General features: G+C 40.2%; 1 protein-coding gene across 1 annotated transcript in view; it reads left to right on the top strand.

Moving 5' to 3' along the window:
• The first annotated feature begins 1861 nt into the window (after positions 1–1861).
• vps37d (VPS37D subunit of ESCRT-I) overlaps positions 1862–16649 on the top strand; it is a 51349-nt gene continuing 36561 nt past the window's right edge. The window contains exons 1-2 of the mRNA XM_022212730.2: positions 1862–2090; positions 10919–11090. Coding sequence (XP_022068422.1) covers positions 1968–2090; positions 10919–11090 — 295 coding nt within the window. The 5' untranslated portion in view covers positions 1862–1967. The remainder of the gene's footprint in view (positions 2091–10918; positions 11091–16649) is intronic.

Raw genomic sequence — 16649 nt, 5'->3', positions numbered from 1 at the left:
TACTTAGTTTATGTTGCACAGTAATAATCTACCAGGAATGTGTGTTTGACTTCCTCAGTGATTTCTGGATGTCTTGGCATTGAATTACTGCAAACTGGAGTCAAGTTTTTTGCATAGTAACCTGTATTTTATTTTGCAAGAACATTCTGCAAAGGAATGTCTGTGTGTGCACAGTGTTCATTTACCTAATCTTGAAGTCAATTCAGCTTGGAAACCTTCAATATTTGGATGCCGTGCTTAAGTAAATATTTTTTCTTTTCTATTCTTTAATTACAGTGTACATGTTCATACTGAAACCAAAGCTCTGATAAAGAGGTTGGTCACAAGTCATGAACTCTGGTTTGCCACATAGAGGTCACGTCCTCGGACTGTCTTCCTTCTATCCCTTAAATAGTTTAATCAGATTAACACACAGAGACCCCGAGGCCATGTATTGCTCCATTAGATTAATATTGTACATAATGCATGAAGAGAGACCGATAAAGGAAGGAATGGGAGTTAATAAAGGAGGACTACTGGTTCATTTCTGCCCCGGGGCAGCTTTGCTGCTTAATCCAGCCCACCTCATAGTAATATGCTGTTTGAATACTTGCTTTTTACTTTATACTTTAGCATGCTTTTCTGAACAAAGGGGGTCTCTCTACAAGACTATTAATGAGTTCATCAAACCACATACTGTGACCACATTATTTATAGCTCTATGGGAGACTACACCCCCTGTCAAAAGTTTTGAGACGGGTTCTCATTCAAATGAATGAGAGTACATGAAAGCTGCATACATGAAACTATATTACCTGTACACAATCACTAGCTGGTAGTTACAGTTTTGAATAACTGTGTTCTTTCCTGGATGTTCCATGAATCAAAGACAGATAAATCTTTAAATCACTACAGGGTTTAAAAGACAACAAGCAGCAGTCATCCTCTGTAAAGGCTGTCTAGAGTAGGAATAAATAATGTATAGTTGTAGAAATATGTCAATATTTAACATTAGGCCATAAACTAGTCAAATGCTGCCACCACCATGCTTCACATCATGATGCTGCCACCACCATGCTTCACATCATAATGCTGCCACCACCATGCTTTATATCATGATGCTGCCACCACCATGCATAATGCTGCCACTACCATGCTTTATATCATGATACTGCCACCATCATCCTTCACGTCATGTTGGCATCATATATTCCTGGCAAACAGAAATTTAAGATAATGTTCCCTAAATATTTCACAAAGATTACAGTTTGCTGTGTCACATCATAAGAACCAAAAATCCAGTATCGCTGGGACTCTGATAAATACAGTTTATTATCATTATTTGTAATTATACTTGAGACACATTCACTGCACTCAGTTGATTTCCATTTCACTAACTAGCACCAGCTTGCTGCGCCTGGGTTGAATTAATGGACATGAATACTAATGCAATTACTTATATTAATATTTACATTTTTAATCAATGAGTATTGCTTTCTACCCATTCTGTTTTCCGTTTGACATGAAAGAGTCTTGTTTGTGTAAATTATTCCAAACAAAAATGAAACTGATTTGAGGTTGAAAAGCAACAAAGGTGAAAAATTCAAAGATGAATTAATCCTTCTTTTAGTTGCTGTACATCCAGTGCAGTACATTCTTTGCCGATTTTTCAAAACTAATATCGCCCACAAAAACCCAATATCGTTCTGTCATTAAGAAACACAATTTATTATCATTAATAAATATAATAGTTTTTTTTAACATACTAAGGTATAAGAAAATAGTTTCTGTCCTTATATTGCTATCAAGATCTTCAGAGCAGCGATGGGGGGGGGGGGGGGCTTTTATTTTGAAGGCCGGAATTAGCAGACGGTGTAACGGCTATGTATTGACATACATCGCAGCGCATTCCACTGTGAGCGAGATGTGACCGCTGTGCAGACTTTATGTCTTCGAGCCGTTTCCAGCTGCGATTTTAAAGGAATAAAATGTCCAACTTGAAGGAGTCCAGCACTTGTCCGGACGGCTACAGGGCTCTGAGCACCGGCGAGCTGCGGGAGCTTTTACAAAACGACGACAAAATGGACCAAATCATTCGCCTCAATGAGAAGGTAGGTATCCTCCGTTTCCCCCCCGAGAACCAAAGTGCCGAGAGGAATTTGGCTGTTTTCTCGCTAAAACTGCGCCTTTTTCTCACTTAACAAGCGTTTTTGTGCTTTTTTACTATTGCTGAAAACGAGCCGTGTTCGGTAGCCTCGTCTCATGTGCGGTGTGTAACGCAAATCCGCTTCCACTACACGGCTCATCGATTGTCTGCGTGGCGAGCGGTCGGATTTCCAATTTCCACAAACCCCCTTCTCTCAGTAATTGCGATGAATGATTAGTTACTTAAACCCTGAAGAATTCTCTCGTGTGTTCAATAGAAGTGGTTATTTCAGCGGACTCTTGTGCGGGAAGCATCACATCGTGATGTTGAAGCCCACAAACGCGCCGTTATATAGTTCGCCGAACTGCCTTTTAAAAACCAGCCATTAATGAGTTTCTTCATTCAGCTGAGGACCTGCAAACCAGACAGAAGATTACTAGGGAGAAAAATCTAATTTAAGACACGCTTATCAATTCGGCTTCACTTAAACACACACAATAACGCATATTTCATTAAAAAATTAACTTTTATAACTGCGTGTTGTCGTCTTCGCGCAACACAGCCCTCTACGGCGCAATACTAGCTTATTTTAAATAAAGAAACTTTTTCCCTAAAACGCATTGCGACCTTAAATTAACGAAGGAGTGTTCTCTGGTCTTTATAAAACATTGTAAGTCTTTAGAATGTTTAGTTTAGTTTGAGGTGCTTTGCGTGTACACATGGCAAACAAAAATCGGCGCATTTTTAAAGGGAATGCGACCTGCTCTCCGTGTCAAAGAGGCACGTTTCAGGGCTACATTGGTGACCTTCCTGGCGTCAGACGACACCACATCCCTCTCTGTGGTATTCCCACACATGCATGCAAACACACACCCCACAAACAGTCATGTTTCCATCTATTCAGAGGACCTTACACCCACTTACATGCATTTCCTGGAGACTCACCATAACCCAAACCCAAACTACTACTTGCTCAGCCCTCACCCTGAGCCTTAAACCAAGTCTGCATATCACACTTAAATGATTTATGTTATGGGGGGCTTGCTCTAACCCTGGATTTATGTCCCCACAACATGACTAACGCACTCACGAAGAAAAAGAAAGCGATAAAACTGGTTTCCAAACTTTTTCATGGGCCCCATGTAGATGAGGTTTGCCTTTGGGGTTGTGCAAACAGAAAAGACTGTGTGGAGGATTCAGTCGGCTATAGGATTGCATGGCTTTTTCACAGCTATGGGTGGGGTGATAACAACAGTGTGTGCAGTGAAACATAACCAGTGTGGATTAGTTCCTCTGGTGTATGCATGTTCTCACTGCAGTTGTGCCAACATTCAGGGAGTTAAATGATTAACAAATGCTTCATAATGTTGCAAGATTGTACCTCATCTTGGTCAATCAGTGTTATTAGGAAGGCAAGAGCTTACTGTCTTGTGATTTAGCTCAGGTACATTGAAAGACATGACCTTTTTTTTTTGCCCTGTTCTGGTCGAAGGATTTGACATTTAAAACCCGCTGCTGTGAATGAATTGAGATGATGGAGCCAAGAGGTTGTTCGGTCCTCCCTTGGGAGTCGAGCAGAGTGACTCAGCTGCGACCCACAGAGCTCGGGGACGTCTTAGTGAGTTTTACCCCGAGCTCCCATTTATCTGTTATTAGCCAATAATGGTGAACTCACATCTGCAGAGGACATTTGAACTGCTCCCGGTGTTTGAGCTAGAGATATAAAGACATGAACTGTACGTTGTCATGGATGCCTGCTGACATTTACATACGAACTGTGGGAGCAGCGAGCCTCATCAGTCTCATGTTAATGATGAATGTTATGTAATTGAAAGAGTGTAATCGCAGATAATGATTCATAATCATGAATGCAGCAGCCAGCTTGGTGGTGCAGGAATCTTCTTGTTCCCAGTTATAACTGGCTGCACAACAAGCTATATGTTATTTAGTGATTTTTCCAGTGTAACTGCATTACATGTTGTTGTAGTTTGGAAATCTAGAAGAAGTAGAAGTAGAAATAAAAGAGAAGCAGGAGACAGACTTGAATGTCTTTCAATTCTAGGTTATTCAGTGTAAATTCAAAAATTACATAAACAAGCTGAAATTTAAAGGGTATAGGTTAGAAACAACAGATATTTATATGATGTGGATTTAAATGGATTTGCAACACAGAGTACATATTTGTCATGAAAGAGTGTTCGTTATTGATTAATCTATCGACTATTTTGCAGATTTGTTGATCAATCTAGGTTAATAATTTCCCACCAAAACAGCAAAATGACCATTTTATTTTAAGTTCATTTTATTTTGAAAAACTGTATGAAGCACAGTACGAAAAGTAAACCAAAGTTTACTTTCTTGAAGTGCTAAACTGTGAAGTTAAAATGGAATCTCTAATATGGTACAAATGAATAAAAAAGAGTCAGTGATGCACCTCTAAAAGACATCCAAGTATCTATTAAACACCTAAATGAAGTGGAAAGTTCATTCTGTTCGTTAAACAAAGTGCAACACAGACAGAGTAGATAATTTACAAGGACAGAGCAGCTACAGCAACTCTTTTTCTCTTCATTGTGAAGCTGTCCTGTCTTTTGTATTGGCTGCAAAAAAAACCCTACACAGTTGTGGTCTTTTACTCATATGGTGAGTTTGTTGGAAGACTTTGCAATGTTAAAGTCTGGTGTTTAGCGGTGCAGATTTGCAGCTTGGAAATGACTGGTGGTTAACATGATGTCTTAGTGGCTGCGTTTCAGTCACAACTTCGTACTTCTGGTGTCTGACAACAGAAACAGAAAAATATGTCAATGAGAACAGCTTTATTGGAAATTTGACTGATATACAATACAGTACATGTGAGCACAGAGAGCAGGAGAGAAGTAAACAGATGGAAAACGCTTCTACGGTTTGCAAATTAAACTGCAAACCCATCTTTTTGTTCTGTGACAATTTAGATTACTCCTATACTGTTTAAGCCTTGGGTTTTTAGAAACTTTGGAACCCAAAACAACGCAATGTGATGATGCATCTGGTGACACAGAAGAAAAAAACATTTGTTGCAAAGAATTAAAGCCTTTTAGAAAAATAATTTAAAACTGTCAGTTCAACAAATTGATGTCGATGCATTTTCACTGTTAGTGTAATTGATGCCAACTAATGGCAGCAATATGAAAAATTTCAACAACTGAACATTACATTGATTATTCAGTCAGATTTGTAATTTTTTTTTTTTACTTTCTTCACGTGTTAAATCTGAATTTTAGTACATATTTTGTGTTTTAATGCTCTCGTGTTAAGGCACACTAACCCTGTTCCATTATTATTATTATTATTATTATTATTATTATTATAAAAATTAGGGCTGCACGATATATTGAAAGTGTGATATCCATATCGCAAAGTTGGGCGATAATTTTATGATTATTGAGATGTATAAATCATGCTTTTTGCATGCATAGCCATTTTCTTGTGAATAGCACTTTTGCTCTTGGTTAGAGCGAGCCTCGTGCTCCCAGTGGAAAGGGAAAACGCCACAACACAATATGGCAGGACACGAGAAAGACGACTGTAATGAACAACTTGTGCCTAAAAAACACTGCACCTCCGAAATTTGGGAGTACTACGGCTTTAGCAGACAGGATGAGTCACAGACGCAAGTACTTCGCGAGTCATGCCAAAAAATTGTGGCTACATCACGAGGAAACACTCCAAATCTGCACAGCCACCTCGAACACAACCACGAGGAACTGTATGCAGTTTTCTTACAATCTATAATGCCACGAGCTACTCCGATGAAGGCAGACAAACGAAAGGCAAGCACACAGACGATTGGTGAAAGTTTTTCTTCTGTTGCGCCATATGAAAAAACTTCCAAGCGCCACAAAGGTTTAACTGCAACCATTATACGTTATATTGCGAAATGCACACACTCCGTTAATGTCGTGTGCAAAGAAGAATTTGACCGCAGATACCAAGTGCCATCACGGAACTGTTTTTCCCCAGTCGCCTTTCCGCGATGTACGAGGCATGCTTGGGATCTGTAAAAGCGGAGCTTAAAAATGTGGATTTCTTTGCAAGCACCACAGATTTATGGTCCAGAGAAACAAGTGGCTATCAGAATGGACAATGGCACTAATATCCAATATCACAATATATATTGATATCACAGTTCTTGATACTCATCGCATATTGCACATATTTCCAAAATTATGCAGCCCTAATACAAATATTGATCAGAGACCCTTCAGGTCTTCTCAAATCGTGGAGGAAGTTACCAAACTGGCCCCCCGCTGGAGACTTGCAACACAGCCCTTCATTTCTGGCAGCATAGCTCATACTTTGTGTTACATGAAGAATTCTCTTTCATGGAAAAGACTTTCAGGCCATCAATTTCATCTGAGACTGACTGTTAAATTGATGGCTTCAGACTGCAGAAGCCTCATTAGGCCTGACCCTCATTTGAGATAAAAGAGAAACACCTATTTAGTGCATTTCATGTGGCCAGACGCGTTGAACCGCGGAAGACAACAGCGCTGCTTCTCATCGAACTCCCAACACCTAAGTGCTCCCAAGTGTCATTTGTCAGGGGTGGTAAACACTGTCAGCCTTGCTTTGCAGCCCGTGCATCAAAATACAGAAAACGCTCCTTCCCTAAAGACTGCAGCAGTTGCTTGATAAACGGGGCGGACTAGTTGAAACAGGAAATGGAGTGTCCGCTTTGAATCCTGTTTAAGGAAAACTGAACGGATGATTTGGCTGCAAGTGCTTTTGTTTTCCTCAGAATAAACAGCAGATCTGTGGTATCTTTTTCTATGCTAAGACAGGCCGTCTGTTAACTCCAGGGCACATTCTGCAAATTCCTTTAAACTTGGGACTCTACATCCTTTTGATGACCCGTAAAATGTGAGACAGATGCACCGTACAACACTGGACTCAATGAAATGGCCTTCAGGCCCAAAAGTGACTGACTGTTGAAAGAGAGCAATTGAGCACGAAAAGTATCCGGCTGGGCAGAACTGAAGGAATGCTGAGACTGGTGGAAGAGTAAAACAGGGTTCAGATTTTTTTATATTTGTCAAGCTGGTAAAGTGGTTTTTGTGTCCATGTTTTAGGCACCAGCCGTTAATGCTGCGACTGTATTGTTTGGTGATACTTAAAGGGAGTGGCATCCATTTTAATAATTGATGGTTTTCTTTTGGTCTGGTGACAGCGTGACATCCCCCACCCTGTTTTCAATATCTCAATCCCTCAACAGCATGACGACTGCATTCAACAGCATGTTGCAGAACTGTCCCCTTTTTACACTGTTATTACTATTTACAGCTATCCTTTTCATTCTTCTTTCTATACCGCATTCACTGTATTTCTTTTCAGTGGCATCTAGGATTGAAATTGCATTGGATTGCACGAGGAAAAGATTTAAAAGAAAATCCATGGACACATTTCCTGTAATACATAAGACAGTTGTATACATTTATAGTTATTTTCCTTTTTTTGAAAGCAAGAAAACATGGTCTCTGGGGAAATATCAGAAGTGTTTTATTGCTACACCTCTTAATGTCTGTGTGACTGTTTGATTGAAGGCTTTTCAAGTGCTGGTGCAGTTGCAGAAACACAAATTAGACAAACTTGTGCTAATGTTTAAAGCCTAACCAATAGATATTTCTTTCTTTTACTGACTATAGCACTGCCTGCAGCACACGTAGCAGAACATATAGTGGTGTGGAGTCAGGCTTAGTCTTGGTAAGATGCTCACTAGTAAATAAATTTGTGGACAGGTAATAAACAATGACCTCATTATTTTAGAAACAGTGTCCTCCAGCAGAGCAGCTCAGACTTTGTTTTCTGTATTCCGAGCACTTTCTGCAGCACATGTAGCAGAGCATGTAGGGGTGTGAAGTTTAGCTTAGTCTTGGTAAGATGCTGACTAATTTTAAAATAAATTGGTGTAGAGGTAATAAACAATGACCTCATTATTTTAGATAGTGTGTCATCGTTCAGTTTGTCCATCAGAGCAGCTCAGACTTAATTGTTTTCAGTATTCTGAGCACTGTCTGCACTTTGCAGCACATGCAGTAGGAGATATAGTGATGTGGAATCAACCTTTGTTTTACTACACACAAACATTAATAGAAAGTTAATATACAATGACCCCATTATTTTAGAAACAGTGTTATCGTTTATTTTCCAGCAGAGTCTCCATTCTTTATAGTATTCTGAACACTGTCTGTAGCACGTGTAGCAGAGCATGTGGTGGTGCGGAGGATAGTGTCGTCTCCATGTTAAGTTGCTAATTAGTTTTGGAAATACATTGCTGGATGTTTCATAAACAATGACCCCATTATTTGAGAAACATTGTCATGACAGAGTTTGTCCAGAAAAGTCTCTATTGTTTGCAGTATTACTGGTCCCGAAAATCAAGGGCTCTCTTAATAGTTATTGCTTGTAAGTCACTGAAAGACGGTGTTTTGTTTGTAGGGATGGGTTGGTTTGAAATGGATACCAGTTCCAAACTGGTCAGACTGTAATGTTAATAATCTCCTGTGGCAGATGGTGCATCCGTCAGTATTTGCAAGTCACTTGTTTGTTAGTTTTTCTGTTAGTCTTTTCTTTTTTAAGCCTGCCTCCTGTTATATTATCTCTTTGCCTGCAGGTAGCTGTTGAATGAAGGTGATGCCCTCGTTTTGTTGTGTGTTCATCATGTGGAGTGTGCATCATGAACAGGTTGGACTGCTCTGCGAAGTGACCTGAAAGCAAATAGCAAATAGACATAGCTAATGAGAGTACAGGTGAAACAGTTATTAACACAACTGTGTGGAACAGGGGTGGCATGTCACCCTTAATGAGACGATGTGGCACATTATTGCAGATTTTCCACTTGCCAACCAGTTCCCCTCGGCTAATTCAGGTTGACAAGCAGGTCCAATACAGTGAATAATACGAGGAGTTGACCTTAAGTCAAGGTAACGCAAGTTTGAAGAACAACTCCACTCTTCAAAGCTTGAGAAAATAACACATTTCAGTTTAAATCAGATCTTCAGGGATTAAGTTAACATCTTCATTCTGTCAAAGTCTGTGTTCTTAAATGTCATACATTTTCAAATGCTTCCTTATCTCTGATGTTTTATCTGTTTTTGAAGAAGCTATCTGTCAAAGCCTTTGTACGCCGCTGATCTCACACCTCACACGCTGAATTTCCTGTTTTTGAGTCAGTTTGCAGAATGCCGCAGTAAATTTATGTCTCATTTAGCGCTAGTGTGCCTAGTTTTACATTTTATTGTATTGATAAGAGTACATATACTGTAAATATTAAGGCTATGAGGCAGTTGCAGTATCAACAAACTCCTAATTCTACATATCCCTGTTTGTGAGCAGTGGTGTTGAAGAATAAAGACCATTATCACAACTGATAGATGCTGACAATGTGCTGTGGCTGGGAGGCTACTTATCTATCTAAAATGCAAACTGACATTGGCAGTGCAGTTTTCTTCATTTGGGAGTAAAGCAACTTGATGTTTTTGTCACTTACAAGCAAGTTGTGTCAGAGACGCGATCATCTTATCATCTGTTTGGGTTCTGTTGGAGTCAGTTTGACCGTGGAGGACAACCAGTGCAAATGTCAGCACTGGGTTTTTTAGCATGTGAGAGGAAAATATCACTTATCACCTCCTCCCCTCCCTTAGCAGATACTCCCGAGGTGCCCCTGAGCAGGTCGGTTAACTTCAGGTGATTGTGCATTCTGTGCAGTTTCCATTTGCCAGCAGTAGAAGATAAGACAGGCCACGTACGACAGTGATTCTATCAGGCAGCTCCTGGCAGCTTTGAAATACACAGAGAACTACCGCATTTCACTGATTCGACTGTATGAAGTCGTGCTGCTGTAGTGGCTCTAACTGTGAGGACCACCAGGACTTGCCTCTGAGCAATTTACAGCAAGACGCCAGAATACGTTTCCCCTTTAACTACAGGGAAAATGAGCTTTCACAGGACATCGTCTCTCAAGCAGAAATGCTCTGCGACTGCTCAACAGCATGAACACAGCCACTGAATGCACCACACTAGGTAACATGGTGACTTGCATCCACACAGCAGCCTTGCAACACACGGCTTTCGGTAAAATAGTCTTTTAATCAACAGATTTTGAAAATAATGCCACAAATAGTCTTCGTTGGTCAATGCTTTTGAATGCAAAGTGTATCAAAAAGAAAAAAGTCCAAATCAAATCAGTATTTGCTTCTAAAATGTACACTATCTACACCTACTGCAGGTTAGGTGGTGTTGTCATGCCACAGGTAATCGTGGCACAAATCAGATGCCTCCCTGATGGTGTTGCTTGATGGATAACGGTCTAAATCTAGATAAGAATCTCTATTATTTTCTTAGTTAATTATTTCTCTATAAAAATTTCCGTCACAGTTTCTCACAGCTCAAGGTGACGTCTTTAACTGTCTCTAAGCGATGCTGCAAACCCGAGGATACAGATTTTATGCAGACATAAAGTAGAGAAATCTTCATGTTTCGGAGGCTGGAGGGAGAGAATGATTATCTTAACAGTTGCAAATTCATTTCCCCTTTTGCAGGTGGGTGCACAAATGAAAGTCTCTTCCTGGTAGACATGAATGTTACCAGAATTTATGATGTCCTGTGCATAATTTAATGCAGCAACATAAGGATTGCTGTGCAGCTGTTCTACATGCGTGATAGATGGTTGTCACGTGAGTCTGTGAGGCTTTGTCATGCTGTTAAAGAGCAAACTGACAGCTCAATTTGACATGACTTTGGTTTTTGTTTGTTCAGTTCCAGGACCTTCAAGTGGACAGGGAGATGCTGCTGACCACCAACCGGAGCGTGGCCGAGGAGAGCCTCGCCCGGCAACCCCGCCTTAATAATGGCAAACTCCAGCTGGCGGAGAAATACCGGGAACTGTCCAACCTGGCAACCACATGCTGGGAAAAACAGAGTCAGCTTGGTGAGTTTACCCCCACCACTGAGGAGACAGAGAGAGGGGAAGGGGTGGCTGGGTCTGGTTTCATATGGATGGGATGCCAGTGGACGATCACTGTCAAGACATAAGTCAAGAGAAGTGTGGTTTCAATGACAAGGTCATTGGTTCAGATTCCAGGACTGAATGGATAAATATGGCCTTCCTAAGTGAAAGTGAAGCACTGAAAAGGGAGGAATTTTTCATTTGCTGATCATAGGGCCTCTTTGTGTTTGACCTTACGCAGTTCACTATCACTGCAGCCCTCATATACTTAGATGACTGCAGAGATTTCATAAGGCTTTATGCAGACTTGAATAAAAACAACCAAAAACCCAAGAAAAGCCTACATCCTAACCACTGAAGGTTAAAACTAATTACACATGATATCCCACAGTGGCTTCTCATTGTCTTCCCTTGTAATTGCAGCAGCACACACAGCTTCTCCACGCACTTGGAGACATAGAAAGCGAACCTGAGTTTAAATCACATTTGACTCACTGTGACAATCTCGCTGGTGCAGAGAATAAGAGAAGTTTCACATCAGAGTGCAGAGAAAGCGTCAGAGTGTCAGCGAGACGAGCCTTCAACAGCTCGGCGAAAGCCTCAGCATGACTGGAGCTTGGTCATGGGAACGAAATGGAGCATATCAAATGCCAGCAGGAAGCTTGCAGCAGTTGTCAAGGAATTTGTGGGGTGAAAGGGGCCTTGTCTTTGTTTAGGAAAGTCATGCTTTTGACGGGGCAGCGATAGGGCAGCACCAGAGGATGTCTTCTAAGCCCTGGTCCTAAATTTTAAGCCTCACGAGCAAGCTGCAGAAATTCCTCCACAGTGGAAGCCAAACCAAGAACAGGTGATAAAATAAATCCCGCTGCATTCATTTCCATAGGTAATGTCAACCGCTGCTTATTTCTAAGTCCATGCGTAGGCTTCTATGGATCAAGCCCAGAGCTTGGTTTACCATAATGAAAAGGAATTGCCAGATTTGTGCCTCAGCTGCCGGCCAGTGATGGAAGTTGGGTGGAATGTTAAACTTCCTGTCGATGTGTGTGCAATACGCAGATGCTATCCCACCTCCCCAGCAGAGCAGGATGGGCGGGATCCGTCCTTCCTCTGCAAAACATCTGATTCTCATTTTGCGCAACAAGGGGGAGAAAGATGAATGAGGAGGCTTTACTTGAGGCGAGTAATCGCAGCAGAGACAAACTGTGGATTGGATCAAGGCGGACAGCTGTATTGTTTAATACATCCTGCTGTTTGGTGGAGCTGATCTGTGGTCGGGGAAAGCTCGCCAAGTGAGCCGTGGTCGTGGTCCCCAGGTGGAGCTGAAACCTTGGAGTGTTTCTGCTCTGGACCGTTTCACACAAATATTATCAGCATCTGTTTCCCCTCTGCTTTCTTAGTGACTCTCAGGCTTTTGTGTGTGCGTAGTCGGGTTGTAGCTGTACACAAGATTCACAGTTCTGCATGCTACATACTGTCAATAAGAAAAGATTCAATAAGATACAAAAAAGTGAAGTGAAAAGACAAGGGAAACTTTCACAATTAACCTAAATTTGGTATTAAGGCCAGCAGTGCAGTTTCATCTTTAAAAAAAAAGTTATGATACCCTTTTTTTTTTTTTTTTTAAATCAACACTGTGGGCATCTTGCTTGAAAACTTTATCAGAATTGTCACTGGACAAAAGCGACTATAGGCATTTTTTTAAAACAACATTCTTTTTATTGTTTTTACAACATAAAGAAATACAATTTCATGTAGTAAACAAACATGTCAACCATCCCACCCCTAATCCTCCAAATTATTCAATTTATTGGTTGAGGATCAGGTTAGTGAGTTATAGTCTTTTTTTACTTGTGAAAGAAGCCTATTTCTACCCTGTTGGGTACCGCAGAGGGCCACTGTTTGCATGCCTCTGGGTTCTTCCATCACACATGACAAATCTGTTCTTGAAACATAGTAAATGAACGGGTCCCATATCTGATGAAATTTATGTCGTTGGTGTTTTATTGTATAGGTAATATTCTCTGAGTGGAGAGCTGAAAATAGCTCAGATGACCACCTACTTACTCTTGGTCTTCTGATGTTTTACCCATGAGAGGGTTACTACTCTTTTTGCCATTAATTTGCTTACATCTACAAATATTTGTTGATTATTTTTAATCTCCAAATTATCTGGATATAAACCTAATTTAAATAGCTGTGGGACTAAGGGTGCTTGAATCTGTAAAATATTTTGAATATGTTGTTTCACTTCTTGCCAGATTTTTTGTATTTCTGTAAATTGCCAAATACAATGGAAAAGTGTACATTTTTCCTTCTCACACTTAATACAAGTATCAGGTATAGTGCTGTTATATCTGTTAACCCTTTAAGCTTCAGTCAATTCCAGCCGTTTTCAGTACAAAAAATCACTAATATTCTATTTTTAAATAAAAAAAAATGACGAAAAATACAGGGAATATTGGACGCACATCGCGAGGTGCATTTCCTTGAAAACGACCGATTCGTGGATTTTATACCGACTTCAGGACATGTTTTGGACAAAATAGTTTACTGGCTTGTGTTGTCTGGATGTAAAAGGTTGGATTATGGCCGTTTTTTGTGGAATCTTTTTTTCTGTGTGTAATAATGAACCCGGAAATGTGAGTCGCGCTGTGTGCGTTGAAGCCGTGTATAGAGAACGGATGGATGAATATTTGTTTTTGTCGGACAAATGTGTTTTTCTCACCCGCTGTGGTAATCACATCTGAAAGTGGTTTATACCGGCGGATTCATGAGAATCTAAGCTTTCCATCGGCGTGTAATGTTTGTATAATCGTGTTTGCAGCCGTCGGACATTCTTGAAATTCCTATGCAAATTAGTAAGTGTACCGCCGGCTGTACACCTACGACGCACTGAAGCGTAAAGGTAAAGGGTTAAGTTATTTCTGGAGTCTTTTTGTTTACATTCAGTGTGAACTCCACAGTGGGTTGATCCATACAGTGTGAGTTGCAGATTCTCCCTGCACAGGAACACCAATTAAAACTCAAACTCACTGTGTAGCGTGAGTCAACTCATCGTACATGTTTAATGCAACTGTCAGTGTCTGCTCAGCTGTTAAGGCTAACCCTGCTAGCTCGCTGTATCATGCTGGTGCACTGCCAATATGTTCCAGGTGGAACTCAAGCTGGAAAATGTTTGTTCCTGCAGATATAAACAGACTCCTGACAGCAACTGTTTGAATCACAGAAGGTGCAGAACTGAAGAAATTTTGTGCAAAACCAGACGTCAAATGGTTCAGGATGAATAAATCCTTATCACATAGGTTAGCATCTTCATTTAAAGCTACCCAGTCACCTCAAAGTTATGAATATTTAGTAATAAATATGGTTGATGTTTGAATAGAAAAGTCATTGCTACATTTCTACAGCACCTGCAGTTATATAGAACAGACTAGAGTGGATGGTGCAGCAAGTAAACATTATTTTCAATCTATTGATTGGTTGCTTGGGCTAGAAGATCTCAGAAAATGGTGAAAAATTTTCCTAAAGACCAAGATGTTGTCCTCAAATGACTTGTTTTGTCCACAGCCTGAAGATATTCAGTTTACTGTCATAGAAGAGAAAAGAAAGTAAAAAATATTACATTTTGAAATGCCTGAATCAAAGGATTTTAAAAAAATGTATCCAAACTGATTGATTATTAAAGTAGTTGGTGACAACTAATCAATCGATCAGTTAATCGTTGCAGCTCTGGTGACTTTGACACCAAACACTGAGATTTTAACACCAAACACTGAGATTTGCATCCTGAATTTCACTGTAAATTGCTTAAGGTTTGCGGAAATCAAACCGTAGTTCCATTTAAATGTCAAAAAAATTTATATTTTGTGTCTTGTGCTTCAAGTTGCTGTTGTTTATTTGTGTATATATATATATATATATATATATAAACAAACCAGGTGCCTAAAGACAACCATATAAATGTTAATGAAAACAGTTTTACATAAACATTTTGAAGTTTTTTAGACCGAACCTGCAGTGATGTTGAAGATACTTCAGGCGACTTGTTAATCTCAAAACGTAATTGTTTTTGCCATTTAGAAGACTATAAATGTCACTTTTAGCAGACAGGGTTGTTTAATGGAAAATAAGCTCATGCTGCTCTAATAATAAACATCCTTTTTTTGTCTTGAGGTCTGTTGTTACTTATTTGACGGGCCAGGTGTTGACAGCATCCTGAGATATTTTTGGCTCAGTTACAGTGCTATTTAAAACATCAACACACATTGTCAAACATGGTGTCAGAATCCATGAATCTAAGCACCAGAGCCTCTTTCTAGAATTTGCACTTTACAGTTTGAAACTCATTTTTAATTTATCCAAAAACACATAGAAATAGAGCATATTACAAGGGACGGCAGCTTCGGTTGGCAATAAAGCACGTCAGCAACAACTACAGTAAGTGTTAGTCAGCGATACGTCCGCAATCACAGTCTCACATCTGTGTTCACAAAATAAGTGACTTGTTTGCTGTGTTTATGCACCCGTGTGGCCACTTTTAATTCCTCAGGGGTTGTTGGAAAGTGTTCATGGGACTCCTTTGTGAACTCACTGCTGAAGCAGATGTAGTCCAGCAGAGGTAAACTAATCAGTCGCTGAACCTCGTCCCTGAACTGCAGTTATCCAATCGTAGCCTCAGAGTTAAAACGAGGCACAGCAGACCGGTTAAACTTCATGTTGAAGTGGTACGAAGGGTTTGGATGGGAGTTTCAGAACTAAAAATACAAGCAAAAGTACACTAACTTTCAAAAGTTCTCGGTCACTTTGAAATGTCCTTATTTTTGAATAAAAAGCATTTTTTTCAGTAAAGCTAACATTAATCAGAAGTACACTCTAGACATTATAAATGTGGTAAATGACCATTCTAGCTGGAAATGGCTGATTTTTAATGGAATATCTCCATAGGGGTACAGAGGAACATTTCCAGCAACCATCACTCCTGTGTTCTAATGCTACATTGTGTTAGCTAATGGTGTTGAAAGGCTAATTGATGATTAGAAAACCCTTGTGCAATAATGTTAGCACAAATAAAAGTGAGAATTTTCATGGAAAACATTAAATTATGTGGGTGACCCCAAACTTTTGAATGGTGGTGTATGTTTATCTGCTGTAAAATGAAGCCACAAATCACATTGATAATAAGCTGCGTTCATGGCTAAAACATCCACTGTGTAGTGTTTCCCTGTTGGTGTCAGTCCCTATCCCTCAATACCCCCTGCCCTGTCCCTATCATGCTGCGCTTCTTGCCTCTCAAACTTGCCTGTACCGCTGTCTGAAGCTCCTGTTGGTGGTAGGATTGTTTGTCATCTTGTTGATGAACACCCACAACCTGTTCGCCTCCTTCCAGAAGACCCAAGTACAATGAGATTAATGGGTCAGTGAGATGTGTTGAGCCTAAAGCCAGAGTTTACATGTCACAAAAGTGGTTCTGTTTCATCCTGGCTAGATCACCCTGGCAGCTCATGCTGTACAACTAACCAGTTTGGGGTTTAAATTAGCTGT

This window comes from Acanthochromis polyacanthus, chromosome 17 (genome assembly GCF_021347895.1).
Source record: "Acanthochromis polyacanthus isolate Apoly-LR-REF ecotype Palm Island chromosome 17, KAUST_Apoly_ChrSc, whole genome shotgun sequence".
In the NCBI taxonomy this organism is placed as follows: domain Eukaryota; kingdom Metazoa; phylum Chordata; class Actinopteri; family Pomacentridae; genus Acanthochromis; species Acanthochromis polyacanthus.
This window is presented reverse-complemented; position numbering and strand designations above follow the sequence as displayed.